This window comes from Trichechus manatus, unplaced genomic scaffold, assembly GCF_000243295.1.
Source record: "Trichechus manatus latirostris isolate Lorelei unplaced genomic scaffold, TriManLat1.0 scaffold00289, whole genome shotgun sequence".
NCBI lineage: Eukaryota > Metazoa > Chordata > Mammalia > Sirenia > Trichechidae > Trichechus > Trichechus manatus.
Genome location: NW_004444225.1, coordinates 535,810 through 556,800, shown reverse-complemented (window position 1 = coordinate 556,800; position 20,991 = coordinate 535,810). Strand labels below are relative to the sequence as shown.

At 38.5% G+C, this 20,991-nt stretch overlaps 1 protein-coding gene across 1 annotated transcript in view; it reads right to left on the bottom strand.

Annotated features, from left to right (window-relative positions):
- PIK3C2G (phosphatidylinositol-4-phosphate 3-kinase catalytic subunit type 2 gamma) overlaps positions 1-20,991 on the bottom strand; it is a 417,122-nt gene that overhangs the window by 87,946 nt on the left and 308,185 nt on the right. Inside the window, exon 25 of the mRNA XM_012559647.2 lies at positions 16,256-16,365. Coding sequence (XP_012415101.1) covers positions 16,256-16,365 — 110 coding nt within the window. The remainder of the gene's footprint in view (positions 1-16,255; positions 16,366-20,991) is intronic.

Sequence of the window (20,991 nt, the reverse complement as noted above, 5' to 3'; positions counted from 1 at the left end):
GAAGATACTTTGAATTATCTCAACGTTTTGGATCTTGTTGAGGATTGCTCTGTGGTCTAAGATGTGGTCTATTCTGGAGAAAGTTCCATGTGCACTGGAAAAGAATGTGTACTTTACAGCTGTTGGGTGTAGTGTTCTATATATGTCTATGAGGTCAAGCTGGCTGATTGTACACTTTAGGCCTTCTGTATCTTTGTTGAGTTTCTTTCTAGATGTTCTGTCCTTTACCGAGAGTGGTGTGCTGAAGTTTCCTACAATTATGGTGGAACTGTCCATTTCTCTTTTCTGTACTGTTAGAGTTTGTTTTATGCATTTTAGGGACCTGCCATTGGGTGCGTAGATGTTTATTATGGTTATGTCTTCGTGATGGATCGTCTCCTTAATCATTATATAGTGTCCTTCTTTGTCTTTTATGGTGGATTTTGTTTTAACGTCTATTTTGTCTGAGATTAACATTGCCACTCCTGCTCTTTTTTGGTAGCTGTTTGCTTGATATATTTTTTTCCATCCTTTGAATTTTAATAAATTAATGTCTTTGTTTCTAAGGCATGTCTCTTGTAGGCAGCATATTGATGGATCTTATTTTTTTATCCATTCTGTCATTCTCTATCTCTTTAGGGGTGCATTTAGGCCACTTACATTCAGTGTAATTATTGATAGGTGTAAGTTTATTGCTTTCATTTTGTAGTGCTGCTTATTTTTTTGTGGTGCTGAAGTTTTCTTTGTTCCTCTTACTCTCCTGTGCTGAGTTCCTTTTGTTTGTGGATTTTTTTTTTTTCATTTCTTTTTTGTAGGTTTTGTTTTTACTGAGACTTTATGTTTTTCTTGTTTATTTTGATAAGGAGGTTTGTTAACTTTCTTTGTGGTTACTTTGAAATTTGCCTATATCTTCCTAGGTTTGTACCAGTCTATCATCACTTGGTATCGCCTGCCTTCCTCTCCATTAGAAGGTTCTATCCTTACACCATTTATTCCCTCTTTCATTGTTCTGGTGCTGTTGTCATTTACAGATTAACCTCTCTGGTTCCCTGTTGTAATTCTTTTGGTTTTGCATAGTCCTTAAGAGTTCATTTCCTAGGTTGGTAGCTGGCTACTACAATCCTGTGTCGTATATTCAGCTTGTGGTCTGATGTTGTTTGTTCTCAGATTGAAGGACTCCCTTTAATAAAAGGCTTGTAAGTTTGTTTAGTTTTTACTAGTCCCTTAATTTATGTTTATCTGGAAATGACCTAATTTCACCATCATACTTGAACGAAAGTTTTGTAGGATATATTATTCTTGGCTGGCAATGTTTTTCTTTCAAGATTTTATATATGTCATCCCATTGCCTTCTTGCCTGCATGGTTTCTGCTGAATAATCTGAGATTAGTCTTATTGTTTCTCCTTTTTTTGTGACTTTTTGTTTTTCTCGAGCTGCTCTCAGGATTCTTTGCTTGTCTTTGGTTTTAGCGACTATGATTACGATATGCCTTGGTGATTTTCTTTTGGGGTCTAGCCTATATGGGGTTCGTTGAGCTTCTTGGAATGTCAGCTTTTCATCTTTCATGATATTGGTGAAGTTTTCTGTCAGCAATTCTTCAATGATCTTTCCTGTGTTTTCTGTTTTTTTCCCCCGCTCTGGAACTCCCATCACTCGCAGATTTTTGCTTTTGATTGTGTCCCAGATAATTCTCAGCGTTTCTTCATTCTTTTTCTCTGATTTTTCCTCAAACAGAGTTGTATCCAAGTGTTTGTGTTCAATTTCGCTTATCCTGTCTTCCATCGTTTCAAACGTGCTCCTCAGCCCTTCTATGACACTGTCCATTTCTGAAATCTTGTTGTTTATCTTTTGGATTTCTAATTGTTATTTTTGTATGATTCCTAATTGTGAATTTATTTTAGCATTTTGTTCCTGTATTATTTTCCTGAATTCTTCCATTTGTTTCTCTACATTTTTCATGAATTTGTCTGCCTTTTCCATCAATTTGTCTATTTTTTCCTCATTTTTGTCTGCTTTTTTGCTTCGACTCTTGGATAATTCTTAATATTAGAGATTTTAATTCCCTATCAGTTAGGTCTAGTGCCTTTTCTTCTACTGGAAAATCATCTGGTGTTTTATTTTGGATGCCTACTGGAAGCATACTGTCCTATTTTTGTAACTGTTTTGATATTGTTTTCTGTCCTTGTTCGCTGTATTTATTTTCCTCATTCATTGACTGTAGATTTCTTTGTTTCCTCCTGCTTTTTTGTTTTATGTGGTTATGTCTGAGCAGGCAGGCTGTTTGTTCTTTGTTGTTTGCTCATCTGTGGGCACGATACTTTCCACCTCTTTCTCCAATGGGCAGGGTCAGTCACTCAGGTATTGTACAGCGGGGCAGGTCCAGCTGAAGGGGAGTTGCTGGGATGGGTTTTTTGTGGCACGTACTAGGGCTTACAGTGCAGTCTGGGATTCAATGCAGGGCAGGTTCCGGTAGGCCATGCCTGTGCTTCTTGGGAGTTTGATGTTCAGTGCATGGTGCAGAAAGGCAGAAAGAAGGGGGGAGATTGTGGTGTGTGGAGCTAAGATGGGTATGGGAAAGATAAGAGAGAGGAGAGTGGAACAGTAGCCAAAAACATACACACAAACAAAAAAGAGCACTAAGGGAGCTTGCTGTTGGAGCGGAGAGATGAGAGACTGATAAATGGAGGAAAATCAAAAATAAAAAAAGAAAAATGTTAAAAGAAAGAAATGAATAAATCAAGAAACTGGAATTGAAAAAAAGCAAAAAGAGAATAAGAGAGAGAAGAAAACTAAACAAAGAAACAAACAAACAAAAAAAAAACAAGGAAAAAAAAGCAAGAAAAAAGAAATAGCCCCATGGATGTCCCTGTGCATCTGCACAGAGTAAGGGAGTAGCTTCCAAGCCGTGTGGTACCGCCCAGCTAGAAGGGGCTCCCAAGCAGAGAAAAGAAAAAGAAAACAAACAAATCAAAACAGAACAAATCAGAGCAAAGAAACAAATTTTCCGGGGGTCCCACAAGGGTGGTGGCAAGGATGGGGAAGCACTTTCACAGTTGAGCAGTGTTTCACAGACTTTCAGGAAGGAGCAAAGATGGCACATGAAGCCAGGTATTTGAGAAAAAGGATTGGGAGGTGGTGAGAAGTAAGGAAGCGGAAAAAAGCAACACCAGCAGCCAACAAATGGCACTCAGGGAGCCAGCCAGTGCGGTCGCGTGGAATCCAAGAGACATGGGGATGAAGCCAGTGCTTGCTGGATAAGAGACTGTGGCTGCAGGAAGCAGAGGAGGCTGAGTGGGGGTGAAGAAGGGTAGGGGGTGGGAAAGCCTATATCGTGGGCTACTGGTTGTTCTGTCTCCTGCTGGAAGCTCCGTGAAGCTGTTTTCTCGTACCCCTGTTCGCTGATCTCTGATAGGAGTCCAAGATGGCGGATCCGTGCTGCAGTAGCTGATAGTGGACCTCTGCTTGTATCTATCCTCGCTCTCTGTTCTCGGTCAGTTTCTTATTCCAACTGGTGCTTGACTGAGTTCTTTATTTCTTCATTTGATGCTTAAGAGTTTCAAGACTGACGTGTGACTTTGTTGGACTTAGATTTTTGGATCTTTGCTGCGGAGGGACAGTGTGGTGCTTCTGACTATAGCGTCATGTTGCCCGGAAATCCAGTTTTTTTTTTTTTAAAGAATGATTTTGAATTTTATCAACTGTATTTTCTGTATCTATTGAGGTGATCATATGATGTTTCCCATTTAATTTATTAACTACTGAGTTTTGAATGTTTGTCTTGTGACCACTGATTTTATTAAGGTTTTGTTATTCCCAATATATTTTTTTACTGATTTTCTGGAATTGTTTTTATTTATTGTCTTATTCAATTGGCAAATAAGAATATAACAAAGCTTAAATATAGAGCTTTACTATTAATATAAAAACCCACAGTTATCGAGTCGATTCCGACTCATAGCAATACTATAGGACAGAGCAGAACTGCCCCATAGGGTTTCCAATGCTATAATCTTTACAGAAGCAGACTGCCACATCCTTCTCCCATGAAGTGGTTTGTGGGTTCAAACTGTGACCTTTCAGTTTGTAACCAAGTGCTTAACCACTGCACCACCAGGGCTCCACTATCTTTTTTCTGATATTATTCAGGAAAATTTTCACCTGTAAGTATTATATTTATCTAAATCCCCTTGTATTCCCAGCTTACTAAAATTTTCTAAGAGAAATGGAAATTAGATGTAACCAAATACTACTTTTCTGGGGTGGCATCTATTAAAGTTATGCGTTGCCTTCTTGAAAACCAATCTGTCATGTCCTCAATGTTAACAATGTAGTTCAGTAAGGTTTAATAATTTTTCCCTTAAGTTTATAACAATTCGAGATCATTCAGCTAGTTCAGGTCTTAGACCTTTTTGGTTAAATTTCAATTTTTTTCATTATTACACATCAATCTAGTAAAAATTTGCCAAGAAGGTTAATAGATGACTCTCACATGGCTCTTTTCCACAGTATTCATTATGTCTAAAGATGTACTTTAAATTTATGAATTTATGGGTACACAGTGCAGTTTGAAACGTTAATTTCTTCCCTCACCAGTACTTTAAAGACATGAAGATAATACTGATTGTTGTTGTGTCCTGTCAAGCCAATTCCAACTCATAGGTAACCTAGATGACAAAGTAGAACTGCCCGTAGGGTTTCTTGACTGTAATCTTTATGGGGAGCAGATCACCAGGTCTTTTCTCTCATGTAGTGGCTGGTGGGTTCGAACCACCATCAGCAGTCAAGCACTTAACCATACCCGTCATGATTGATGGAGACTCTACCATTCATTCAACAGACAAGTACTGAACACATTTCATATGTTGGTGTGGAAAGCTCTAAGGTGACAGTATGTACTCATTTCTTATCAAGACAGGTCTATGAATCACACATGTTAAGTTCTGATGTCGTCTCTCTCACAAAATCTCAAGAATGTTCACTTCTTATTCTTACAGTTAAGATGTAAGAAGACTTAAGATTAAGGATGAATCTTTATGATAATACCATGTTTTTGGACAGATTTTCACCCTAACCCATCTCTTGCTCTCTGGTAGCATCTATTGTCTTTCAGACTTAATACGTCAGACAAAATAAACCAAACCAAACCAGCCAACAAAAACTGACTCCGACTCATGGTAACTCCATGAGTTTCAGAGCAGAATTGTGCTTTGAGGGATTCCCATGGCTGTGACCTTTAGAAAGCAGATGGCCAGGTCTTCCTTTAGAGGAGCCTCTGCGTGGGTTCAAACCACCAACATTTCAGATAGAAGCCAAGCACTTAACTGTTTGCATCACCAAGGCCTCCCAGACAAAATAGCACTGTTAAATATTACCCATCTTGGGATTTGGGTTCTCAGAACAGAAGGTTTCAGACTTCTGAGAGAATTTGATTTATCCAGGAAGCAGCTCACTGATTTGTTTTCAGTTTTATGGAAGCATCAGCAGGATTATGCTTTGGGTTACCCTTAAATTTCAAGTCCATAGTAGCAGCTGGAAGGGTCCCAGCTCTTAAGTTTTCTAAAGGGACCTCCAGGCAGACTTAATAAATGCTTCTGACTCTACGTGCTAGACACTGTTCTATGTGCTGGGACTATAGATGTGAAAGAGAGAGACCAGTTTCCTGACCTCAGGGAGTATTCAGCCTTTAGCAGCTGTTGCACTATAAATGCCTTATGTTAAACTTTTCATCCTTAAGAGAAAAGCAACACAATTATTTTAATAATAGGGAAGACAAAGATCAAGGGAGGTTAAATGCATATCAAAGGTGCTATAACCTAGGAAGTAGTAACCAAAGAATTCCAACTCATGTTTATCAGATTCCAAAGTCCTTGCTCTTATTGTAGACTGTGTACAATGAACAGTTTTTCAACTTTGTTTTAAAGAGAGAAATACACCAATAGATTTAGTGTGGGGGTCCCAGGCAGATCAAAGGCCTGAATGACAATGATGCTAATTTTTCTAAAGAAATAACCCTAAGGCAGAAAAACATTTTTTTACAGATACGTCTAGCAGCCAGTGAACATAGTCCAAAGGGCTCAGAATAACATAATGTTTAAGCCTTACTTCCTATTTTAAAAATCTGTACAAATATTGTATTCTACTTCATAATATATATATTGTTTTATGTGATGTAAGTATTTTAAACTGCTTATCATCAGCAACAACTATTACTTACAGGTTTCCTAGTTAGGTGGGTATGAATGGGCATTTGAGTCTATTAGTCTCAGAAAATTGGGTTAAATTTGGGAGCTCTGAACTTCCATGTCAGGTTCAGAGTCTAGGTAGATTTTTTTACCCGCAGATTAAATACTATAATATTCTTGAAATCACATGTATGTTAATACGTGACTAAATATGGCAAGTTTTTTTTTTCTTTCCCTGCTTTATGAGCCACATCAGAATAACCATTGAGGAGAGATACTTGTAATGCTGTGAAATAAGCTGTTAAGTGCAGGTTCTCAGGCTACACTTGCTGGATAGTTCCACAACAGTGTATATATAGTTCTACTGACAGTTCAAGCTGTTGATATCATTTGGCAGTCTGTAGAATACCTGTTTCCCTGGCCAGTCTCTTTAATAGTCTCAGGGAAATGTTTTTCAAAAGTCTTTTTCTGTGAAGGTATTTGCATGAGAATGTTCTTTATTTTAACACTGACATTGTAATTTTATAATATATAAATGGAAGGAGAGTTTCAGTGACTCATACACCTCGTGAACAAATTTCTTCAGCCAACTCTAAAACTTCATTTTTATTGCAGTGGTTTTGGCACGTGCAATAAACACATTAGGAATCCCTGGGTGGCGCAAATAGTTAAGTGCTAACTGCTAGCTGAAAGGTTGGCAGTTTGAACCCACCCAGAGACGCCTTGGAAGACAGGACTGGAGACCTCCTTCCAAAAGGTCACAGCCTTGAAAATCCTATGGAACAATTCTACTCTGCACACATGGGGTTGCCATGAGTCAGAACTAACTCGAAGGTAACCAACAGCAATACATAACAACAATAAACAATAAAGGAAAACTAATAATCATTCCAAAATGAATAATGATTGTTAATGCATATTGGGCATGCAATTAAAAAACAAGTATTTCTCTTTGTGTACCTTTATTTTAAAAAACTCCAGATTGTCTGATATGGAAAAGGGCATCTGATGATTTTGGTTGCTCATGTATGTGATGTGTACGTACACACGTGTGAACACAAAGATTTAAACTTTACATTGTTCTAATAAAATAGAAAAAGTATATGCCATGTTAATCCATTCGGCTTTGCTAGCACAGTGACCTCGTTTGAGAATCATGGTTCTAAGCATTTAGGCATTTTTTTGACCATGTTCTTTCAACTAATTTGAAGACTCTTACGTTAATTGCTCTATTTATCTGACATTATCAGGGTCTTAGGAGTTTTCTGTGTGGGATTTTTTTCCATTTGATTTTGTGTAGTTCTGTCTTGGGAAGAGTGCCCATTATATAAAAAATCAACCTTGTTCCATCTGAACTCATTTACTAGTTCTGTCCGTGATCTTAAGCAGTCACTTAACCTTAAGGAACCTCAATTTCTTCACCTATAAAACATAGCAAAAGTATAAATTGTGTTATCTTCCTTGATTATTGATAGGATAAAATGAAGTGACCTATGAAAAGTCTTTGAAAATTGAATAATACTATGAAAATATTATTTCAGAAAACCTACCATCGAGTAAATAAAGAAATTAATGTATACGAGCCTAGAAAGGTAGCAAACAGGGAGCATATGATGGATACTTGGGAAAACTAATATACAGATTTATAATTCTATGGAAACTGATTGTGGTAAACTCTCTTGAACTCCTAAAAGCAAGATATTAGACAGGGATTAGAACAAGAGGGGAAACCCTGGCGGTGTAGTTGTTAAGACCTGCAGCTGTTAACCAAAAGGTCGGCAGTTCAAATCCACGAGGCGCTCCTTGGCAACCCTATGGGGCAGTTCTACTCTGTCCTATAGGCTGCTATCAGTTGGAATCAACTCGACGGCAGCAGGTTTGTTTTTGGTTTTGGCAGAAAAAGAGGCAGCTTTAGAATTTCTCTCTATTTTTTCCCCCTTTCTCCTGCTTTCCATTTTAGACCTTAGCTTGAAAAAAACAAGCCTAAAGGTCTTTGCTGTTTTCCAAGCCTAAGTTTCAAGTCCTCACAATTCATTCTACAAGGTCAGGAGTCTTATGTAAATGTCAGCACAGGCACCTGACTCTGCATACATACAAGAATTGTAGGCTCCATGGCCTTGGCTATAAACAGGTAATTCCTACACTTGCTAATAGAGCTACCTTTCAAACACTGGCCAAAGCAAATCAAATGGAATGAAGGAACTAGGAAAGGGTTGATGGACTGGTCTTATCTATCAAGGGGTACGACAATGAAGTGATATTCCAGGTCTTTACCTCCCCTTGCTGCTCCACACCCCCCAGCAAAATGCCAGCTTATTTTATTGATATTTAAAAGGAAATCTTACACAAAGCAAGAAAATAAATCTTAATATAGAATAATATGGAAAAATCAGTAGTGATAAATGGTGCTATAATTAAGGTCATAAAATCTTCAGACTGTGAAAATATAGTAAATTATTTCAGTTTAGCTGCTTGTTAAATCACTGGAATATAGCCACTGTATGCAATACAAAGAGTCAGGAATACCAGTGAGGATTAACTGATGCACAGAGGTAGTGCGGAGATACCAGCTGTTGTGAAACAGCGCCGTCTGGACTATTCATCTCTTTAAACTAATGGTTTCTCTTACTCTTGGTGGGTGCATTGAACTTTTCAAATGCTTTTAACCTTTAGGTTAATAGTCTTCTTAATAGTTCAAAGTATCTTTTTTTTTTTTTCTTAAGTTTAATAGCTAGGATGTATCTTCACTTGATATTTAGGCAAACTCTGTGTGTAACTCACGTAATTCAAAAACAGAGACTCTCCTGTTGCAGATGTTTCGCACAGCAACAAGCTATCAAACATCACGAGTACGACCAAACCACGCAACGAAGAAAGTGCAGATTTTATAAAAATTGTTGTATCTGTGGTTTTTCAAAAGCAGTTTATAAAGTCCATTTAGTTCAGGTTAGTTCTTATAATTAAGTTTAAAAAAATTAGGGCAATTTTCAAAATGTGAGAAGAAATTCCATTCAATTTAATTTGCCTCTCCCTTTGAATCTGCTCTCTTAATTCAGAGAAAGTTGAACATCACAATTGTTAATTCCTGCCAGTTCTATTTTTGTGTGTGTGTGTGTGTTTTCTTCTGTAGGTATCAGTCCACTTGATGGCAACTAACAACAACAACGATCAACAGTCAAACTAAGGCAAAGGAAAATTTAGACCTTCACTTGTGGAATTAAAACAATTCATGGGATGACAATCTGCAAAGTATAAAAGAGCACCAAGAAATGTTAATGATGAAAGAACCCAGAGATCTGCTTCTCTGTCCCATGCTCTCTTTCTCGATTTTGAAGATAAACCATATATAAAATATTTTGAGATATTTGAACGTAAAGAGTCTTGTCTCACACTGTAGCCATGAGAAATAAATAAGGATGGGTGAAAGGAATGCTGGGAATTTTTGGCATTGGTCTGCAGACTCTGATGGCTCAGGGACTTTGGTTCCTCTGTTTGTTATGACTTGGAGTCCAGGTAGACTCTCTCTAGATGTCATCAACATTTTTAGCTGCTTCAAAGTTATACTTGTTGGGACATTGTGTCTACTCTGCCCAATGGCCTTCCTAAGTAAGACAGTTCTCTCTATAGCTCAAGGCTCAGGAAAGAAGCTCTGAGGTTGTTCTTTATGAAGGGGTGGCCACTGATAGGCAACAAAATTCATGGTGGCTTGACCAATAGAACAATGGCAACTAGTTAAGTCAATTAATCAGTTGCTGTCAAGTCAAATCCAACTCACAGTGACCCCATCTGTTTCAGAATAGCACTGTGCTCCATCGGGTCTTCACTAGCCGATTTTTGGAAGTAGATCACCAGGCCTTTCTTCCAAGGTATCTCTAGGTGGATCTGAACTGCCAAACTTTCAGTTAGCTAAATGCTTAACCATTTGTGTCACTCAGAGACCCCTGTTAAGTCAATTAGGCTGCCTCTTTCTGGAATATATACTAGAGATGATTGATCAATGGGCAAAGAGAAGTAGAACATGTTAAGAAGAGATAAGCATAGTAGAAGGTCTATATTTCCATTAGAAAATAGCCAGGCCCTGTTGATTTCTAGTGTTTTCCAAGTTATAGTTTGAGACTTGCATATCCTTTCGTCTAAGAATCTCTGGTTCTTGTTACCAAAATACTTCACTAAAGCAAACTTTTTTTCCCTTCAGTTTGTTGTTTTGTTTTGCTTCAAGCTGGCTTCACTTTTAGGTGAAGAGGAGACCTTATACTTATGAAACCAGAGGATGCGCATAGCAGAAGAAATGGAGTATCTGGGAATACATGGAAAATTTTCTCTCACACTTTTGGAGGAGGAAGTGGATGAAGCAAAAAGCACAATCTGTATGTGGGAGGGAAGGTGGGCAGGGAAGTGTATGCTTAATGATCCCAGTCCGGTCTGTGAAATAGGTTATCTTTTTCTAAGGACAGCTAACCCAAGGTTTGAGAGTGATTGAAAATTCTGAAATAATCCTCTTGTACGGCATTTTAATGGATGGTTGGCTTTGTTGCCTAGCAGTGGGCTCCGCAGAGATACTGCATGAGAGTATCAATCTGCAGGGGACTGAGTCAGGATACTTTCTTGATTCTGTTCAACAGCACTCAGCTGTAAGGGGAGTAGAAAAGAGCAAGGGAAACAGAGAGAGGAGTTGACAACGATGTGAAAACCTTTACAGCTAGAAAACCGATTTTATTTTCCTTTTTCTCTCAACACCATTAATTGTAATGCAATTTTTAATGCCACACAGTGTGTAGCAACCTCTGAAACTCTTATGATCAGCTCTTAACCAAGAATTTGTATGCCCAGGAGTGAGATAGGATTTGTACTCTTCATAAATAGAGCGCTCCCTTGGAGAGACAGGAAAAGCCTTTTCTTTCAAGTCTCATACAGGGTCAGGGGGGCAGACTGTTAATGCTAATACTGTAGTCAGGACTAGGGGACTTCAGGTAGCCCCCCCTGTGCTCTGTCTCAGATGACTTAGTTCTCATTCATGATCTGGATCTGTGAGCTTTGTTTTGGTGGTGGTGGGAAGGCTGAATTTTCTTGTGTTATTTTTATCTGTATGTAATAGTGGTATCAAAAGGAACAATGGCATAAAACACTTTTGGCCTGTCATAACAAAGAAAACAGAGTGTAAATATACAAGCGCTCTCATACATATGTCAGAGTTACCCGTAGTGTTGTTGCTGTTGTTGTCAGGTGTCATCAAGTCAATTTCAACTCATAGTGACCTGATACGACAAAGGAGAACTGCCTCGTAGGGTTTTCTAGGCTGTAATCATTACAGGAGCACGTCACCAGGTCTTTCTCCCACAGAGCTGCTGGGTGGGTTTGAACCGCCAATCTTTCAGTTAGCAGTCGAGTGCTTAACTGCTGTGCCACCAGGGCTCCTTATCAGAGTTAATAACACCTATTAAAGCACCAAGACCAACACTGGATCTGTTACAGAACTAGCTTTCTCTTTTGGTAAATTACATGCACAGAGGTTTACACTTCAAACGTCTTAAGTTTTGAAATCCATGTGATGTCAGAGAACACAGCTTAAGATAACAATATTATTTGCAAAGGAAAGTAAACAAATGCGCATAATTTTTAACATTGATTTGAATCATATAGATCATGCCATTTAAAGCTGTATCATTGTTTTAAATGAACCCAGGTTACTTTTATAAATTCACTCTATTCATTGTTTAAATATTAAAAAAAGACACACTGTACAACTGATTTGGGAAATTTAGAATAGCTAAATAACAGAGAAGTAACTTTTAGAAGTAACATTTTTGAACCTCACAGCCATGATCTATTGAGTATTTATTGACCTCTATTCCAGGTTCTTCACAGTGCCAGGTGAAATGTGTGACAGAAAAGATCCATGAAACTTGATATATGTTGACCAAGGAATTTAGACAAGAGTTGAAAAGACAAGCTAAATACACATTAAGTCATATCTAAAAATAAAGATATGCCATTGAAACTTAAGGATAAAATATAGCACGGAGAGAGGGTCTTGGAGGTTAGAGAGCAAGTCTCACGGGAAATGTCTCTGAGGAGAAAAGGGGAAAAATAACAGTAGTAGAGAGGCCGGAGGCATTTAGGGGTGGGCCAAAAGAGAAAAATAAAGGGAAGTGAGGCACTAGTCAAATTACCCCCTAGGGGTGTCCCAGGGCAGCCATTACAGCAGATCCCAAATCAAGCACAGGAGACACCCAGTGGTAGCACGGAGGTAACAGTCCTCGGAAGGGGCTTCTGTCCTCTGAGGAGGCTCTGGATATTCAGGATACGAGGATTAACGTCCGAAAAAGGGTTAACGATATCCCTTGGTCAAATTACAGCCAGTGTGGGCTGTGGGGAACCTGGAGAACATTATGGTGGGTTACGAAGCAGCACGCATTCTAGGGCCTGCATTTGGAAGAGGTGATTTGAGCTTCCAGGGTCATGGTTAAGACCTTATACCGTGGAGCACGGCTGCCTAGATTTGAATCTCGGCTCTGGCTCGTGCTGGCTGTGTCCTTTGATAAATTGCTTAACTTCTCTGGGGCCTCATTTCCTAGGCTAAAAATGTAGATATAAATAGTGATTACTTCATGGGATTATTATGAAGATTAAAACACTTAGGACAGGGGCCTGGCATAAAAAAAAAAAAAAACCCAGTTGCTGTTGCTGTGGACCCCATGGATGTCAGAGTAGAAGTGTACTCCATAGGGATTTCAGAGACTGATTTTTTGGAAATAGATCACCAGACTTTTCTTCTGAGGTGCCTCTGAGTGGAGTCAAACCTCCAACCTTTCGGTTAGCAGCGGAGGGTGTTAATCATTTGTACCACCCAGGGACTCTGGCACATGACAAGCACACTATAAAATGTTAGCTATTACTTTATGCCTTTTGTATATTTAATGTTTGACTTTTATATTTTCAGTTAATTAAACTTCTTAATATATTAAGGGGAATAGGTCTTGTTTCACATTCGTATATTCCTTGAAGTAGGGTTGTCGCTGTTAGTTGCTGTCGAGGTGATTCTGACTCACGGTGACTCCATATGTGCAGAGTACAACTGCTCAGTAGGGTTTTCAGGGCTATGACCTTTTGGAAGCAGATTACCAGGCTTGTCTTCTGAGGTGACTCTGGGTGGGTTTGAACCATCAACCTTCCAGCTAGCACTCAAGCACTTAACTGTTTGTGCCACCCAGGGCCTGGAAGTTGGGTAGTGGGAATATAACCTCTACTTTACCTGGGAGAAATTCATGTATCCAACCAGCGTATCAATTAAGCCGGTATACAGGACAGTATATAATTAAATTAATAAGTATAGAACATAAGGTTACATGTTCTATAGAACTGGAGAAGAGGATCAGTAAGTTCTGGAATAGTAAGAAGTTTCATGGAGGTTGTACTAGTTGCTCAGAGATTCAAGGGATGGATAGATAAGACCTTCATTCTAGAATTTTGTGATTCTCTGGGAGAATACCTGGCAAGGTTAGAAATGTGAGTTAAATAGACAAAATAAGAACAAACGTGCAAAGAGTTTTCCTGAGAAAACGTTCTGCCCAGAAAAGGATTCATTTGGGAATAACGGGGAATGGAGAGTTGGTAGTGGATAAACCCAGATAATGACAGTGAAATTATACATTCCTCGAATGTAAACGGTAGGAAATGGCAAGTCAAGGAAAGTTACTGAACAGAGAAACGATGTTTCCGACTTTAGATGACTGGATGACTTTTAAGTCTGCAATGGAGAACAAGGATACTATGTAACATCTGCAAATGGGAAGATTATCCTGGCAGAGGTATGAAGGCAGGATAATGAGGTCGAGCTTACTGCCTGGAGGTTACTGGCATCAGACCTGCTTCCCATAACATTAGTTCACTTCCGCTTGAATGGGAAAGGGAGATCTGTCACCCTATGCAAGCTCACTCATACCCAAGATTCTGCTTTTTATAGATCTGGCTTTGTTACGAGTAGATGGACAGGGAGAAATGGGACTGTGACAGAGAAGTACAGCCTATTTACACTTTTCCTGTGGAAAGGGCTTGAAAGAGCATTTTTTCATCCAAATCAATATAGACTTTTTCCCTTTTTTAAGTGGTAGGAGAAACTATTAGTAAACTGCAGCACTATTATTCCTTTGTCCAAATAATGGCACATCTCAGACATATTTTCTAAAGCCCAACCATGTTTTTGCTCACTTCGCCTTTTCTGGTCCTTTCCAAGCTCCTTCCCTTAGAACACTCCTTGCCTTATCACTTCAACCACTGACATGTCAGTCATTGTATCTGACAAGCAGCAGCCCATTTTACAGATAGGCACCCCACTTAGATATGTCTGCTAAAAACATGGATAGCCTGAGGGGACTGTTTTTGGTACCAGTGGCCCACCAAGCTTGGATGGAGTTAATTGGACCAGAGGTGGGCAGGTAGAGCAAAATGTTGTAAACTCTTGCTGATGAGGTCCCTGGAGCTGCCTCAAACTCCAAAGGACCTTCCAGGCTCTGTGAGGAATGTCCTTCTGTTCTTCCTGAGGCTAGAGTGTTAGCCTTTCCATGTTTTTTTTTTTTCACACAAATCCCCTCTCTCTACTAGTTGAAGTAACTTGAGAGTTGTTGATCCTTGAAACTAAGGGTCTAAAACACCTACCCAAATCTTCAAGTTAGAGTCAGTCAGTTGTCAAATAATATTTGCTATTTTGCTGGCAGATATAAACTAAGGCTTCTTCTTCTCAAGGTCCCTGTATTATTGAAGGGCATTTTTCAAGACTGGAAAAAAAACAAACTCAAACAAAAAACAACTCACCAGACTCCACTAATGAACCTCTAATGGCAGAATTTCAGAAACAAATTAGATAGCAGGCAATTATATTGTTAACAGGGGCTCTGCTTTCTGTTCTTTAATCATATCATTTAGTTTCTAATATTGAATGCTGGAAAAACCCTGGACTGAGGGGTCAGATCTTGGTCCTAGAGCTAGCTCTGTTTCTTGCTACTTGTTTCAATTGTAAGCAGTATCTTTAATTCTCTGGATCTCATTTTCACCATTTGTACACTTCTTATCAGAACAAATAAACAATAAGTGCCTTTCCAGCTCAAAATTCTGTGTTTCTGTCACTTTGCTTCTAATCAAGCACAAGGGTAGCCTATCCCTTAAAGTTCTGGGAAAAGTGAAATTCCAAGCCTACAGGACCACTTCCCCATGAGCCCTAACTATAACCCTACACATTTTCAAAGGGAGAGAAAAAGTAAAACCTATGTGGGAAAGGTTTTATTATAATTCCTGTTTTCTCTGAAAGGACAAAGCATACATTACATTAAAAATAGTATTATCTGTGCTTAAAAATTTCCAGTGGAAATTATTATAAAAATTAAAAATTAGACTAAAGTAGATTCAACAGGAAAGAAAGAATGCTGTATTTTTCTACTTAAACTACTTACTAGGATAGTAATTATGGCTAACGTCTACCATGCACTTAAAATATGCCAAGAACTATGCTATACATTCAAACAGGCAAGTTCAAAAGAACCTTATTTTATAACATGCAGCACCTTTTGACAATGATCTAGGGTGTATTCAATGATATTCACCATATTCTGCCCAGATTCTTACCTTGATATATACTTGTGTCTTCTCAGCCTCACTTAATAAAAAATAGATTAAAAATAGAAGACAGTCACAGGTCTTTGACCGAATATTCCAATATTTCTATTGTTTTAGAGATGAAAGTTTTGAGTCCAGATCTCACCATAAATCTCTTTTTCCGAATTGTTTTTCCGGCATAGTTCAAATAGAACAACTAACTGATTTATGTTGGCCCTTGCTCTTTTTAGCGACCTCTTATTGACAGTCTGTTAGATGAAGAGGCTGGTTAGCAAACAACAGCATTCAACAGAGACGCTGGATAAGACCTTCTGCTGTACGTTCACATTGCTTTCTTTTTGCCTCTTAGAAAGAAGGGACACAAGCTGGTTCTAGAAACGACCCTGCTGTACCAACGACCGGTCATCCTGAAATCATCTCAAATGCAAAATAAGTGTCTGCACACCTCATACATACACACTCACACATTCACAGTTAATCTTACTTGGTAAAATGACTTGTTGCTTCTAGATCTGTGTCTTGTGGACGAAGGTTATTATACACATATTTCAGGTCTTGTATTCCATTTAGCTCAGGCAATCCTGCATGTAGCATCTTACCAAAACAAAAACAAACAAACAAAAATAACAGAATCAATGCAGATAAAATATTTCTAGTGAGAGAAATATAAACTTAAGTTTACTCTGCAAGTTCTTTAAGTTTGTAAGCATGAATGAATATAAAGTTCATGTTTATCAACCTCCTATATTTAGTAGTAGAAGCAACAGTAACAATTACAAAAATAAAAAGCACTATAATTTTCAAAGTACTTGCAGATTAATTATTCAATTTGATCCTCATCATAAACCAGTGAAGTAAGCATGACCGTATTATTATCCCCAGCCTGTCTACTTGGTAGAATAAGAATATTCAGAATGAGCTGCTGTGGTTTCTGGGTGGCACAAATGGTTAGAGCTTGGCTACTAACTGAAAGGTTGGCAGTTTGAATCCACTCAGCGGCACTGTGGAAGAAAGGCCTGGTGACCTACTTCCCTAAGATGGAGTACAGTTCTACTCTGACACACATGGAGTTGCCATGAGTCGAAATTGACTCAACAGCAGTAAGTTTGGTTTTTTTCTTTGTGGATAGTGTCAGAATTACTGGACCTACCATTTAACATCAGTAATCTTGAAAAAGTCCCTTTGAGTCTCCATTTTCTTATTTCTGACGTAAGTATAAAAATACTCAATACGTTCTGGGAGAATCGATGGCTACTGAATGAGGAGCTTTGTATATTATAAATTATTACACAACAATTAGATAACAATAAACATTTTAATAAAGTAAAACTTAATCCCTAGAAAGCTACTAATGAAATGTCCAGATCAAATGGTACGTAAGCACAGAGTATAAAATTCATGCCCTTGATTCTTAATCCTAACACTTTTTATGATTCTGTGACTCACACTATAGAGAACACAATTTTCCCTATTGAAGTGGTGATTACATTTAATAAAGATTATCACAGCGATGAAATAATTAGAAATGAAATTATACAAAGACTCAGGTATTTTTCTGCCAACCTTCAGGAAAGCACCTTTTTTACAGTATACCGTGAACCCGAGGGATAATATTCTCTTACAGAAAAAAATCTTAGAAAAAAGTATATCCAAATTAAAAGTGAACTTTGCCAGGAAAGAAAGAAAAAGAATGTCATCAGTAGCTCTATGATTAAGATGCTAAATTATCTCCTGCTCTGGGATGTTGCTGTTGTTAGGTGCCATTGCGTCAGTTTCTACTCATAGCGACCTCATATAATGCAGCATTAAGAACAATGCTGTTAATCCTAAAAATAAAGGAAAAACTGAGAATATGGTTATGGGGAATGGGTGAAGTTGTGATTTATATGATGAACTCCAGTTGAAGGAAAAAAAAAAAAAAGGATCTGAAACTGTTATTCTCTCCCACTGTCCCCACTCAGAGTGAGAAAGCAGCATACATAGATGTACAAAGGAGAACAAGCTGTCTGAAGTTGTTCACAGAAGGAACTCCAAGAGGGCTTTCTGGAACTTAGGGTATCATGTGGGCAAGCAACAAGAGATGAGGCTGAAAAGGCAAACAGGGTAAGGTGTTTAAGCAATATTAAAAAATTTTCAACTTATCCTAAAAGCAAGAGAAAGCTCTGAAAGTGTTTTAAAATGGGAGTAAAAGAATTGAATTGTGTTTTAGAAAGATCGTAATGGTTATGCGTGGTACATGGACTAGATTAGGACCAGATGAAAGGATGGACTTGGAGAGTGGTCAGGGATGGAGATAAGTGGTTGGATTTTAAACTTACATAGGAAGTAGAACTGAGAAAATGTGATGATTGATAGGATATATTTGGGAGGGATGGGAGGGATCTAAGCACATGGTTTTAGATATAGACGTGGGAGCCACTGGCACATAGATGGTAAGTGAAAACATGGAAATGGATCAGCTAGATCTGGAGGGTTACCAAATGCCTCTCCTCATGGATGACCCACTAGTATTTCAAATTCATGAAATCTAAATTTGAGCAAATTCTCCTCTCCCAAAAACTTTCCCTCCTCCTTCATGTTTCATATCTCCATTTATACTGCCACTATTGCCCAACTAAGAAATTCGTTTATCTTCTTTGATTTTCTCTTCCCGATTCCCATAGCCAATCACTTAATTCTATAAAAACTACCTCAATGGTTTCTGGTTTTTTTTTTTTTTTTATTATTATACTTTAGATCAAGGTTTACAGAACAGATAGTTTCTCATTAAACAATTAGTACACATACTGCTCTATGACAATGGTTAACAACCCCGGACATGTCAACATTGTCCCTTCTTGAACTTGGGTTCCTTCCCTATTAGCAGCTTTCCTGTACCCTCCTGCCTTCTAGTCCTTGTCCCTTGACTGTTGTGCCCCATTAGTCTCATTTTGTTTCATGGGGCTGTCTAATCTTTGGCTAAACGGTGAACCTCGGGAGTGACTTCATCACTGAGCTAAAAGGGTGTCTGGGGGCACACTCTTGGGGCTTCTCCAGTCTCTGTCAGACCAGTAAGTCTGGTCTTTGTTTTTGTGAGTTAGAATTTTGTTCTGCATTTTTCTCCAGCTCTGTCTGGGACCCTCTGTTGTGATCCCTGTCAGAGCAGTCAGTGGTGGTAGCCGGGCACCATCTGGTTGTACTGGATTCAGTCTGGTGGAGGCTGTGGTTGTTGTTGTCCATTAGTCCTTTGGACTAATCTTTTCCTTGTATCTTGTTTTCTTCATTCTCCCTTGCTCCTGAAGGGGTGAGACCAGTGGAGTATCTTAGATGGCTGCTCACAGGCTTTTAAGACCCCAGATGCTACTCACCAAGGTAGAATGTAGAACATTTTCTTTATAAACTGTGTTATGCCAATGGAGCTAGATGTTCTCCGAGACCATGATCCCTACAGCCCTCCGCCCAACAATTTGGTCCCTCAGATAGTTGGATGTGTCTATGGAGCTTCCATGACCTTGCCTTGTACAAGTTGTGCTGGCTTCCCCACTATTGTGTACTGTCTTACCCTTCACCAATGTTACCACTTATCTATTGTGTATTTAGTATTTCCCCCCTACTCCTCCCATCCCTCATAACCAACAAAGACTGTTTCTTTTTGTGTGTAAACCTTTTCATGAGTTTTTACAGTAGACGTCTCATACAATATTTGTCCTTCTATGATTGACTTATTTCACTCAGCATAACGTCCTCCAGTTTCATCCATGTTATGAGATACTTCACAGATTCATCATTGTTCATTACCTTTGTGTGTATGTATCATAGTTCGTCTTTCCACTCATCTGTTGATGGGCATCTAGGTTGTTTCCATGTTTTTGCTATTGTGAACAGTGCTGCAATGAATATAGGTGTGCATATGTCTATTCGTGTGATGGCTCTTATTTCTCTAGGATATATTCCTAGGAGTGGGATTGCTGGATCGTATAGTATTTCTCTTTCTAGCTTTCTAAGGAAGCGCCATATCATTTTCCAAAATGGCTGTATCATTTCGCATTGCCACCAGCAGTGCGTAAGAGTTCTGATCTCCCTGCAGCCTCTCCAGCATGTGTTATTTCCAGTTTTTTTGATTCCTGCCAGTAACGCCGGAGTGAGATGGTATCCCATTGTGGTTTTAATTTGGATTTCTCTAATGGTTAGTGATTGCGAGCATTTCCTCATGTGTATGTTGGCTGCTTGTATGTGTTCTTTGGTGAAGTGTCTGTTAATTTCCTTTACCTATTTTTTAATTGGATTATTTATCTTTTGTTGTAGAGGTGCTGGATTTTCTTGTAGATTTTAGAGATTAGACCTTTGTCTGACTTGTAATGTCCAAATTTTTTTTTTTCCCAGTCTGTAAGTTGTCTCTTTACTCTTTTGGTGAAGTCTTAAGTGATGAGCATAAGTGTTTAATTTTTGGAAGACCCCAGTTATCTAGCTTATCTTCTGGAGTTTGTGTGTTGTTGGTTATGACTTGTATCCTGTTAATGCTGTGTATTAGGGCCTCTGGCACTGATCCTATTTTTTCTTCTATGAACTTTATAGTTTTTGGCTTTATATTTAGGTCTTTGATTCACTTTGAATTAGTTTTTGTATATGATGTGAGGTATGGGTCCTGTTTCATTTTTTTGCAGATGGACATCCAGTTTTGCCAGTATTATTTGTTAAAAAGACTGTTCCCCATTTGATGGACTTTGGGCCCTTGTCAAAGATCAGGTGACCGTAGGTAGATGGATTTACATCTGAATTCTCAATTCTGTTCCATTGGTTAATGTATATGTCGTTGTACCAGTACCAGGCTGTTTTGACTACCATAGTTGTATAGTAGGTTCTGAGGTCAGGTAGTGTGAGTTCTCTGACTTTATTCTCTCCTTCAGTAGGGCTTTACTAATCCTGGGCTTCTTCCATTTTGATAAAAGATAATGATTAGTTTTTCCATCTCTTTCAAGAATGTTGTTGGTATTTGTATTGGGATCACACTGTATTTGTAAATTGCTTTTGGTAGAAATGTCATTTTCACAATGTTGAGTCTAGCTATCCATGAGCATAGTATCTTTTTCCATTTATGTAGAACTCTTTTGGTTTCTTGCAGTAGTGTTTTGTAGTTTTCTTTGTATAGGTCTTTTACAGCCCTGGTTAGATTTATTCCTAAGTGTTTTATTTTTTTAGGGGCTATTATTAATGGTATTGTTTTCCTGATTTCCTTTTCAT